General features: G+C 32.4%; 1 protein-coding gene across 1 annotated transcript in view; it reads right to left on the bottom strand.

Annotated features, from left to right (window-relative positions):
• Window positions 1-8,480: 8,480 nt before the first annotated feature.
• Window positions 8,481-13,660, bottom strand: part of LOC143083727 (ER membrane protein complex subunit 10-like) — a 65,643-nt gene continuing 60,463 nt past the window's right edge. The window contains exon 7 of the mRNA XM_076260013.1: window positions 8,481-9,443. Within this exon, the coding sequence (XP_076116128.1) occupies window positions 9,354-9,443 (90 nt within the window). The 3' untranslated portion in view covers window positions 8,481-9,353. The remainder of the gene's footprint in view (window positions 9,444-13,660) is intronic.

Raw genomic sequence — 13,660 nt, forward strand, 5'->3', positions numbered from 1 at the left:
CTTCCGGACAACCTGAAATAAACCCCAGTTTTTTGGTGGGGTTCCTGATCCCATGTGTGACACTTTGTTCACGCATCTTTGTCAATATAATGGAAGGTGATGCGACTGTCGTACACGTGAGAGGTTTAGTGCTATGAAACCAGGTTCAATCCACCATTTTCTACATTTGAAAATGTCTGTACCGAGTCAGGAATATGACAGTTATTGTCCATTCGTTTGATGTGTTTTGTCGTATGATTTTGACATTTGATTAGGGACTTTCCGTCTTGAATTTTTTTCGGAGTTCAGTATTTTTGTTATTTTCCTTTTTTTTTTCAAAGTGAGAAGGTATCAAAAGAAAATTATAATCAAATCCCACAAGTCAGAGAAACAAAATGGCAATACCTTTGTCAAAGGTAAATAAATGAAGGAAAAACAATCTAAAATCTGGTCTTGAACTTTTTTTCTCTTAAGAGACCAACAGTTCCTGCTTCATTAGTGATTACCGTCTTATTACTCCTGTTAAATCTAGTTGTTGTATCATATCAAGTAATTTACTAATAAACGTTCCGTTTTTTTAAACAAAATATATGGTCGAGCGGTCTTAGTAGTTCGTCTACACTAAACTCTAGCTAACGCTGATGTGGTTGGTCTTTTTTCGCCATGGCGTTGTTATTTTGTTTTACTTCTGAGTATCAATGTCCCGGGTTTGGGTATATTTCGCCTCTCCTGTCTTGCCACAACCGGTGGAAATCCTCATTGGTAGGGATGCATCCTCATTGGTAGGGATGCATCCTCTTTGGTATCGTGTTGTATCACTAGCCTCGAGTGGTGATCGTATGTTTTACTTGTTAAACCAAAACCGCATAATTTGTTTTTGCTACTCGCTACGCACACGCGGTTAAGGAGTAACGGCAGTTACTTGTCGTCTCGTTTTTAGAATAATGTGTACAGCAAAGTGACATGAAGCGCTAACAAACATACAATTGTTGCCATGATAAGACTATATGAAATTATAAACCAAAGGTTTACATGTATATTAGTGTATTTCACTTTTAAGTCATAATTTACAAAGGTCTTTAAAACAGATGAACAGCCATTTTTTCATTCTCGGTGAGAAAGCACAAGTACACCACAGCAGCATGCTCATGGTTATGTCATATCTGTTCTTCCATTGTTTGTTTTGTTATTGTTTTTGTCAACAAGTTAATTTCTAAAACATACCACCCAGACAGGGATAAAACCCACACACAATTATTATTCATGTTATATATTTTCTATCTTAAAATAAGATTTAGTATAATGTTTAATGAGCCAGCGGTCTCCCAGAGACCTAATACGGTAGATGATAGCAGCAACAGTTACTATGGATAACCCCAAAACCCATAACAATGAGAAATACTCATACCGCATAGTTCATGTTAAAAGGCCCTGAAATGACAAATGTAAAACAATTCAAGCGAAAAAACTAACAGCCTGATTTATGATCAAATTATAAACGAAAAATAAATATGGTTAACGGCAACACTGACTTCGAAAAGGCTAATACAGAATGTGGCGCTTACAAACAGTTCTTGCATAGTTAACATTATAAAACTTTTTTGGAGAAGATAAAACAAACAGTCTTCTAATTTCAAAGTCATGTTTGTTCTCATAAGGCAGCAGGGATGTCGGCTATGCGATCTTTCCCGAAGTCGTTGTATTAGTTTTTTTTTCATCAGAAAACATTTACAACACTACCAGCTAGACAACACATACAAAATCATAGTTATGCATTTAAGGTGGTACCCAACACTTTAACTAAAATTAATTTGTCTAGTTTAATTTTCATTAAATTTTGTCAAAGTATTTACTTTGATCCTTTAACAAAAATATAAAAATTTCAAAAACATTGAACCAACCGTTTTTTTTTTTCAGAAAAATTACACTGGTTATATAGCAGTTTGACAAACTACAATTTTGATCATTGAGAAGCTTAATATCCCTTTTACCTCACAACGTAGTTAAAACGCTTAGATGACTTTATAGAGTTATCTCCCTGTAGTGTTAGGTACCACCTTAATATTATGTTTATCTCAAACCATATAAAACCTACCAGCAATCAATTTTCTCTTGATCATTTAATTGACATTTAGTATCTCCAGCGGTATAGAGCGATTAACATTTATATAAGGAAACAATGTTTGACTGACACAATGTCGTTTTCTCTGGCATTACAATGGCTTTTTGTCTTATTGATTCTAGACTAACGTCATATCCACAATACAGTACTTACAAACTTAACAAAAACTTATTGAAGGATATAATAATGGGTTTACGTCGTTTCCTAAATCTGAATGCAATTACTTTACTGATTGCATGGTAAGTAGATTTATTAGAGATGACATCTGCTAAATAAAATAAAACTGAAATGATGGTATTGTCCGACCTCTTTGTCTTGTTTTGTCAATTGTTCTAAGTTGGCTTAAACTGGAACGATTTTTAACTGCGGCAGGTGACTGTAGAGTAAGAAGTTATACTTTTTGGTGAGTAAATATAATGGTGTAGTTAAAACGAAAATTGATTAGGTCGGTGAGGATTTGTCTTAACACCTGCGTTTAGATATAATTATACAACTATTTTGTACACGTTATAAATTGCGCATATAAACTCACATGTTCATCTTCATTAATTATTTCTTGAGTTGGTCACTCTTTTACAAAACTAGTTCAATTTTGACTAGTATAAATCTAAAAAATCTGGACAATAAACAATAAAAATAAGAGATACACGATTTTGCTTATATAAAAAGAGGAAAGTAAATTTCTGATTTTTTTTTTTTTTCGAAAAAAGAAGATGTGATATGATTGTTAATGACAACTCTTCACAGGAGACCAAATTTGGCTCACATCGAACAGCAAGCTATTAAGGTCCCCCAAAATGACTAGTGTATAACAATTCAAACGCAAAAATTAGCGGTCTAATCTGTATATAAAACGAGAAACGAGAAACGAGAAACACGTATGAACTACATCAATAGACGACAACTACTGAACATCAGATTCCTGACTAAGGACAGGTGCAAACAAATGCAGAGGGTTTAAACATTTAATAGGAACCAACCTTCACCCTTATTTGAAACAATATCATATCATAGACATTGAAAGCAAATAGTTTATACGTCTTTTCAAAGCAAGAGTTAAGTCTACAGGTCCGGTTAGTGTGTGCGAAACGGGAGACTAGCTTTCGAGCAGACTGTTACGTTAACTTGTGAATTCTTATATTATTAACCAAGTTTGTGTGACGCCTTCAGCCTAGAAAAACATTTCATTGTTTCTTCAGAAGAAGATGGTATTTAAAAACTAGATATAGGTTGAACTACCTGGATTTTGTTTGTCACTCCAAAAAGTAGAATCATATTTTGTCATGGTTTGATTGATTGTTGGTAGAAGTACTGTACGAACTTGTGTTTGGGATCGAAATTGATCGAGAGAAACTTGACTGCGTATTTTTATAGTGGTATGTGTCTTAGTGTGTTTCTGTCGGAAGGGAGATTGCAAGCCAAGGGACGGATCCAGACATTTTAAAAAGGGAGGTTCTCAACCCAGAGTAAAGGGGACGGGGGGGGGGGGGGTTCCAGCTATATGCTCCCATTCAAATGCATTGATCGGCCAAAAAAAAAGGGGGTTCCAACCCCCGGACCCCCCCCCCCCCCCACCTGGATCCGCCAATGCAAGGTATACACATACTAATATTAAATGCCAGCCCTTATTTGAGTGGTTCAGCAAGGTAAATGAGTACAAAGGAGAGGTTGCTTGATTATGGATATGACTTGTGTATCGTATGTTAAAGAAATCACGTTTTCAACATGTTCAACGTCATACAATAAGTCTTTTCTGAAGTAGAACAATGAGTCATGTTTATATCGAATAAAAAATATTGATGTGTGGTCCTATCCTGATATTTTTTTATATTCAACGTTTAAAAATAAAATCAGTTATTCGTCTAAATCAATATTATTCTTATTTCTAAAGAACAGTCAAAGATCTTGTAGATTGATTCATGACAGTTAGGACACGGTTCAGGTATCAATTTCTAGGTGTAAAGGGTAAAAGATGAGATGTATCGAAGATAAATGAGGGGTGAATAGCCAATAGTTCCGATTACCTGTTTGTTTTTACGAAAGCTATCGATAAATTTCTCAAGTTGTTGAAAGGGAACAGCAGCATTTTTTTCAAAATTCAAAGAATACCATTAAAAATAATGATTCAGCAAAAAAAGTTTAAATTCCAAAAATATTACTATCAGATTTAATGATACACAAAAGAACGTTATTGATATATACTAAAAGCCCATTTGTTTAGGTTAAATGTATTGAAAAGATTTTTTAAGCAATTGCACTAGACAAAAAAAAAAAAAAAAAAATACAACGATTCTTTTTATTTACCTCTAGATTTTATATTTCAAATGGTGAGAAAAAACATAGTATATAGATTTTGTTCCGACTATGATCCAAATTGTTATAAAACGGGTCGATATAAACGTATCTTTAAGCCCCAGTCACACTGTCACGTTTCAAGAGCTACGTTGTACCACGCTTGGAAAGCGTAGCGAAACGGGAATATACGTAACGAAGCGTATCGAAACGTAGTGATCCTTTGTTCAAAACTAGACCTACCCCGTATGCTTTGTAAATTCAACAAAAGTACCGTAGCGAAAATTGAAACGAAGTAGAAACCTAGTAAATACGTATCACAGCTTAGCGGGACGCAACAAAACGTGCTTATTACGTATCGAAACGTATCAAAGCGTGGTTAAAACGTGATAAGAACGTAGCAGAAACTTAGAAAAACCTAGTGTTCAAAATAATGTAACACTTTTGTTCAAAATGTAGTTGAAACGTAGAATTTTAAAACGTAGTAAAAGATGACAGTGTGGCTGGGGCTTTAACGATTGACAGATTGGATGAACTTGAAAAACTAAATGAAATAGAAATAATACTCCTCCTTTTTAAGTCAAAGGGCCATCATTTATAGCATATGATTAACTTAAATTTATACTGTTTTCTTGATCTCGTGAACTGTATGCATAAAAAATATTAACAGGTTTCTCTTTTTTTTCTTGAACTTTAAGTTCCCGGATAATTTCTAAATTTCCACAAGCTGTTTTCATATTTGTCACAGCACGAGATATGAACGATTGAAATATTTACGTAGAATTATAAGAGGATTTGTATATTAGGAAATACGTTAATATGATTGGTCGAGAAGACTTCCGGTAGATGTATTTGACGTTGATTATTTTCCGGATAGCCCAATACATGATTTCTTTATTTATATAAGAGGTGTTTAACATTGAGGTCGTATAAGTACAATGTATAAACAGCTGCTTATAGAATAAACATTAATGAGGTAGTAAACAACGAGAAAAATAAAAATAAAACAGATATATAAAATTAGAGCTTTAATGAAAACAAGAAATCTGCATATATTGATTATGTTTCAGTAGAATGTCTAGGTTGCGATGTCTTTGCCTCTTTAATTGTTTTATGTTATAAGTCCAATCAGCATTCTTATTTGTATTGTAAAAACACAGATTTAACGTAAAGAATAGAATTCCCCTAAATGATGTCCGCAAGCTGTTTAAAAGACTGTTATGAATTGATAGTTCATAAAAAGTAGGTCTGGAAATGTAGAGAAAATTGGATTTTTTTCTAGAAAAAAAGCTATAATTGTAACAAAATTATGAAAAGAAAATTAGGGATTACAGACCATTTTTTTAATGGCAATACATCGATAAAACCCCGAGTCAAAACAAATGGAACTTAAATCCTTCAGCTGTTGCAATGGACCGTTGAATTACCAAAAAGAGTAAGTTTTTGCTTCACTGTAGCCTTGGTAATTTCTGAAAGTGTTGTTTGCAGTTTCATCAAATGTATTATGTCATGAATATTTACACCAGATGTAACTCTTTTTTATTATTTTTATTAATAAGATAAAACTTCTTGTGATATCATTTTAAATGTCTTTAATTGGTGTAATGACTTTTACGAAAATTCGAATAGGAATTATATAAGCTAAATTATACTCATAAAACATACAGAACAGCAAATTTCCATTAACAGTACGAAATAGAATTATCATTTAAACGTTTTATACATTTATATTTATAGGATAAAATTGAGAACGGAAATTGGAAATATGTCAAAAGAGACAACAAACCGACCAAAGAGCAGCAACAGCAGAAGGCCACCAATGGGTCTTCAATACAGCGAGAAATTCTCGGACTTCAGATGGCTCCTAGACAAATAGGTGTACTAGTTCAGTAAAAATGGACGTCATACTAAACTCCAAAACATATCAATGAACTTGGATTGAAAAAATCATGCAAAAATAACAAAGGCCAGAAACGCTTATTGTACACTATTTCGGGTGTTGAGACTTGTTTTTTCAGGTTTAATGTCCCAGCGTGACTTTGAGATGAAGAAGACAAAACATTCGTTTTTTCTCTGCTATTTGTTGTTTTTTCTCATGTGCGTTAATGGGTTTACATATAATGAATGGATACTCGATAGTCTTTCATTTCCATTCTGCCAGACATTACGCTTTTATAGGAAATTGTGCCTGTTTCTTATGATATTCTATGACAAACAACGTAAACATTCTTAACAATAACTCTTTTTTCCCATAAAATAAACATTTATATGCCGATATGAATGCCAAATATAATATTGAAAAGGGTAATATATAAACCAGTGATGCTCAAGTAATGATTCATTTTATGAATTTTTAAACCCCCATAAAACTGCATTCTTCCTACATCAAACGACCAGAGACCCATTTGGAGGAAATCCAGAAGCAAATCTATTTTAAATTTTTCATGAACATTTTAAATATGTCATTCAGTAAAAAAAATATTTGGATCGTTTAATAATTGTTAGTTCTACCACAAACGGCGACTAATTGTGAAAGAAGTAAACAAATTACTTTTTTTTCTGGTGTTTGCTTGCGGACATTAAGCAAGAATGAAAAAAATATTGAATAATATGTATCATAACCAGAAGTACAATAAATTGTAAGCATTGAAAATTGCGCGTTCATTTTTCAAATTTATATATCTATAAGCATTACGAGGGTGTCACAAGTGGAACAGGATTTGCTTATCTTCTGCAGAGCACTCGAAATTACCCTCAGTTTTTGGTGCGGTTCATGTTGCTCAGTTTTAGTCATTTTTCATTTTTTTTTTTTGCTAGTTTTTCGTCGGAGACATGAGGGGTTGCGATGGCATTTATTAAAATGCGTGGTAAAATTTAATAATTCCACGACCTCACAACGTTCTTGATTTCGATTCTCATATGGAATATACATTGTATATATACAAAACGGACCTGATCTGACGACGCCTTTTCACAATATTTACATATGACTGTTGAGCAAATGATACGATGTGGCATCGTTTATATGTGTGATGTTACATATACAGTATTTTATTACAGATCTATTCATGTCGTTTTCAACCACTCATATTACAGTAATATATAAACTTGGAAGGAGAGTTTTCTCATTGGCACTCATACCTCATCTTATATCTTTAAGCTTCATTCTCGCCATAAGTTAGTATTTTTATTTTTCGAAATAAATGTACAACTGAGAGTACTCTCAGTTCTATTTGTTGTTGAGATGTACAAGTACTCGGCCACGTCCACTTGTATTTTTGTCCATCGGATGAGTTAAGCCTTTTTCAACTGGTTTTTATAGTTCGTTTTTATGTTGCACTGTTATACCACTGTCTAAGGTTAGGATCCCGCTGACATGTTTAACCCCGCCACATTCTGTGTGTATGTGCCTGTCCCAAGTCAGGAGCCTGTATTTCAGTGGTTGTCGTTTGTTTATGTGTTACATATTTGTTTTTCTTTCATTTGTTTTTTAACATATATAAGGCCGTTAGTTTTCTCGTTTGAATTGTTTTACATTGTCATTTCGGCGCCTTTTATACCTGACTATAGGGTATTGGCTTTAATTTGCTCCTTGTTAAAGGCCGTACAGTAAACTATAGTTGAGAATTTCTGTGTCTCTTAAGCTTGTGGAGAGTTGTCTCATTGGCAATCATACCACATCTTCCTATATCTATGAAATTTGAAAGTTCTAGAGATTCGTAAATTAATTCAAACATTCTTTTCTGCTTTATTCAAGTGTGCACCTGGGAAATCTCTGATCATCATTAATCAAGCAATATAAGTTAGAATCCAAGGTATACAATTTCCTGAACTAGGAATATAAATAAAACGATAGTTATGCACTTTTTGTGTATGAATGAATTGATTAATGTGTATGTACTTAACGAAAACTGTTATATTTTCGTTTTGCTTATATTTTACACTGTCACCGCCAACATCCGGTCGTCGCCGAATCAACATCTTGTATTCTGCGACAAAGGTCGCAGAGATAAAAACAGGTGACATAGGGTTGATTCATCAGAAGTAAAATAAATCTATGACATTGGAAGTAAGGAACAAAACAGACTCATTTATCTTTTCTTTTATTACAATGGTTCGTAAAAAACAATGGAATATCTTTCAAAGATTGACAAAATAGAAATAGTTTAAACATGCCACTCATACAAAGATGTCTCACGCATACACATGTATGAACTCTCCAACAATTTTACATCTCATTAATTAAAATATCAAAGAGTTAAATTAATAAAACGATTGACCACATAAACTTTTGTAAAATTTATTCGTACCTGTTTTACATCAGATTAATCAACGTAGTGTAACCATTACTTAACTATCTTAAGCCACATCATTTTTTTTTAATTGATAGATTTTATTCTAAAGAAAAATGGAACATACGCAACGTTCTTCAAAAAAAAAATTACTTTACAGGGCGATTAACGAATACTGGGCAATTACATTCTAACCATGCACTCTCTCACTGGCTATTTCAAATGAAAATACAGATAAAAGTATTATGAACAATAACTTCTACATAAATTATATTGCAGTCTTAAAGTCCTAGAGATCAAAGAATGAACCAATCAAAAACGTCCAAATAATGGCATTCCCGTGATGCATCGCACTTTCTGAAGTACTCCATTCATTAGAGCGAAATCTTACCCGTTGTGCAAAATTTGTGGCAGTTTTTTAGCATTTTCCTTCTTCTCCATATTTATAATAAAAAGTCAAAAATGACTTCGAGTAAGCATTTAATTTATCGTTGATGTTGTATTTTAATAAATTACTTGGATATAAAAGGCTATATAAAAAATCTCATTGTATTACACTTTTTACAGGAAATATTTTGTATTCAGAATTAAGGTTTTGATACTTGAATATTAGAAAAAGAAATTTGTTCACTAAAAAAATATGACGGTGACATAACAAAAACATCATGTTATCGTCCTCCTCCGCCTCCGCCTTGTGCATTAGGATCAGCATTCCCTGCTAACATCATCACCAACACAAACGGTACTATATACATCCACTGCAAATAAAAAAAACATAAATGTTTATCCATAAAAACTTTAAAGAATTTTTCTAATTATTCAATCAAAAAATATAATTAATCGAAGACTAGTTATGAGGGTAATAGCAAGTTTGTTGTCACTAATATACCAACTCGAGGCTGACACTAAGTGTTTTATTATACCGAACAAAACAATTTCTAAAAGTGTCGATCTGTATACAACACTAGGAAAAATAATCACACAAACATACTCAGATGAACTGTCAGGGTCGTGTTTGCGCCAGCGGGACAAAAATCCACATCTGAAATTTAGTATCTCCCTTTTTAAAAATTGGTTGTTGTCTTCATACTTTTTTTATATAAAGTTTGTTCGTGAAGTCTTGTTACCGAAATCGATTTATTATACGCAAATACAGTTGTCTTCGTTTATGTCTAAATATCGTGAGGACTTCTAGATGGAAGGACTTGTACATTTAACATAACAATTACTTTTAAAAAAACAGTAATTTTTACCTGTAGACCTAAAAGAGGGACGAAAGACACCAAAGGGACAGTCAAACTCCTAAATCTAAAACAAACTGACAACGCCATGGCTAAAAATGAAAAAGACAAACAGACAAACAATAGTACACATGACACAACACAGAAAACCAAAGAATAAACAACACGAACCCCACCAAAAACTAGGGGTGATCTCAGTTATATTTATTCTAAATGTACACTCAATAACATGCGTGAACGAAAAAATAGTAAAATTCTTTACAATGATAAAATTTTATTGAAAACCACAAAGACGCAATTCATACAAGATAAATTTCACTATATGTCGAAAAGTGCATGAACAATGAATATTACACTGACATTATAACATGATTACAAAGTATTTATCTTTGTTTTCGAGGTAAGCAATGAAATGTTTCGTAAATCATAAAAAATAAAGAGCAAAAAAAGGAGAATGATGTCAAAATCCGAAACTAATAGACAGCATTTATCAAATCAACCCCGACTACTAACAGCTGTTCTAGAACACCAGTTACCTATAACAATCTTTCATATATTTGATAAATCGGATTCTTTAATAACTAAGCTTATTACAAATGTATTAACAAATCATTTTTTTTTCTAATTTCGCGTGAAGCATTATTGATGTCAAGAAATCAACAGCAACGGTTAATCATCAGCGATTCATTAAAAATATTAAAGACCGGAACCCTCTTTAAAAAATCAGAGTTAACAGTCTTGTTACTTTTTTTTATAAATCATAAAATTAATGCTCTTAAGAAACATTTAGATTAATTGAACACGTGATCGCTTGAAAGCCAAGAATGCCGCAATACAAAAATTACGAGTGCTTGTTGGTTAATGAACGTCCACTGGCAAATATATCATGCATGATAAGGATGGGAAAAAATATAAGTACAATATACAGATCCAAAATGAGGCCGTCCGGGATGAAGGTCGGGAATATGTGGACTGACATTGGAAAATTAAGATTGGACATAATTAAATTGGATAAAATTTTGTCTTGCATCAGGACACCTATGGACCCCTCCAAGAGTTATCAAAATGGTTCAATACACGCAGTGAGCGCACAACATTCTCTACACGAGGCACATACTGCGACTGGTCGTGGCTGCGTACTTGTACATCTATGACACTCAATTGGACGCCACACTTTCACAAGGTTTATTCTACCGGACGGGTCTTTAGAAGATATAAGGGACCGCATTTACCCTTGGGGGAAAAATAAATATAATTATGAGCAAACTATATCAAAATCAACAGACATGTCTTCGTTACTCATTTCTTTTGATAACACATTTATTTCATTGTTTTAATAAATATTTTTTAGAATAGTTACTCTTACTGCATTAAAGCAGCCACAAAAAATGTTCAAGAGTAGAATTTCTTGTTCTCTTGGAAAACAAAACTGACGCTAGCATATCAAACTCCAATATATGTGTACTTTTCATATCACAGTTTAAGTCTCAAGCTCTTACTTTAAAAAAAGTACAAGACTTTACTTAGACAATACACGAGTTCATATAACTTTATTTCTTAAATGATTTTCAACATGTCTCATTTCCAATCTTTATAAGTATTTATTTCTCTACGTTAATATATAGAGAATGATTTAATGACTAGACAACAGAAACGAAATGAGATCAGTATATAATTTCATATAAACCACAGATTTAGACAGGATAACATGTCTTAACTTAATAACTGTCATTTCTTAATAGACTCAGACAAAATATGTTGAACATACTTTATTTGGAGATACTATGCTTTAAATATCAATTTTTTTCCTGAATATCAATTATTTTTGAAGTCTGTCTTTTTTACATTATAATCATTTATGTATCAATGAAACATTGCCTTGTTACTTTGTTTACTATTATCAAACCATCTTGGTAATCTTTTTTTTTGGGGGGTGGGGGGGGGGGGGTATATCTAATGTCTTTAGATGAACCTTAATTTTTGGAGTTCAATGATCTTTAAAGTTTGTTAAATTTTATAGATTTATATAACAATGAAACTTTTTGTTTAACATAATTTGTTTAATGATATTGACTTAAAAACTTGAGAAGACATTAAGTTTATTTCAAAACCATTCAAGTTTCGTTTAAGCTTAAGACTAGGTTTCGTGGCTTCTTTTAACGTATTTTGGTTTTTGTTATTTATTTTTGCTTGTCTTTTTTTACCTTTGCCACTATATATGTGACCTCTAGCATGTTTTTAAGAGAAATAATCCGCCTACAATATTAAAAACACAGGTTCTCAAAGTCAAATATATCAGATTGCTAAGGATTGTAAAATTACCCACATTTCAATAAAAACGTGATTCTTTAAGGCTTCATGCCATATACTATAAGTGCGCACTAACTTGTATTTATTTTATCTTTTCACATAGAAAATGGGAGTTTAATGCCATATAATGACAGCAGGAAATGTTAGAAGGAAAACACCATAATATAGCATTTATGGTTTAATTAACGTCAGCTCAAGTTTAAGTACTCGTTAAGTTATATATACTTTGCAAAAAACTCGATAACCTCAATAGCAGCAGGTCCATTCGGGTTTTCCAATCAATTTGCTAAACATACGAATTAAGGTGGTACCTAACACTTTAACTAAAATTAATTTGGCTCGTTTAATTTTCATAAAATTTTGATTAAGTATTTACTTTGACCCTTTAACAAAAATACAAAAATTTCAAAAATTTTTTTTATCAGAAAAATTACACTGGTTATATAGCAGTTTGACAAACACTCATTTTTATCATTGAGAAGCTTTTATATCCCCTTAAGAACACAACGTCATTAAAACGGTCTGCTGATTTTACAGAGTTATCTCCCTGTAGTGTTAGGTACCACCTTAAAGGGGAAAACTATAACAAATATACAGAACTCTGAGAAAAATTACAAAAGGGGAGGTCCATAAAAACTGACAAAATTAAACGGTTTCAACCAACGGCACGAGTGGAAAACACCGGGTCATATTGCTGACTTCGAAAAGTGTATGTACATCAACCAAAACACATAAAAATTACATCAAAAGTGCATAATAATCTAATGGTAGTCAAATCACAGTACCAGAATATGTCGGGTTTTTTCACCTCTCGTCCCAATATCAAAATTTACACACACAAAAAAAAACAGAACAAATGGACAATCTTGATTCCTAAGAAAAACTCATGTTATAGAATGGTACTCCGTTGATTTATCAATATACATTACATTGAAAAGTATACCCCAAAGTTGCAATGGCATTCTTGGTAAAATTATTACAGGGAGCAATGATAAAACATGCAATAAAATTCAAACTAAATTTAAAGTGCATCAGATGAACTGCTAAAACCTTATATTTGTCATCGGAAAATCACAAAATCTCAGAAAAGACATTGTTAGTATCATAAAAATTTCAGTATAAATCAATGACATATTATCTGGTCTTTTATAATATTTCATTAAAGTTATAATTAATAAAATGATATCTGAAAATTTAAAAGTCGGATGCAACGAAAAACCTGCAAATGATCAATTAGTGTAGTTTACATGCCTCCACATCAAGATATCCATGATATGTAAACGTACGAAATACTTAATTTAGTTCATCAGATGAACTCTTAACACCTCATATATGTCTCCGAAATATCACAAGGTCTGAGATAAAACATTAACATGGGAAGAGTTGCAGTATAGAATATGAATGATTTTTTTTATTTGATATAT

Source organism: Mytilus galloprovincialis, chromosome 7 (assembly GCF_965363235.1).
Source record: "Mytilus galloprovincialis chromosome 7, xbMytGall1.hap1.1, whole genome shotgun sequence".
NCBI lineage: Eukaryota > Metazoa > Mollusca > Bivalvia > Mytilida > Mytilidae > Mytilus > Mytilus galloprovincialis.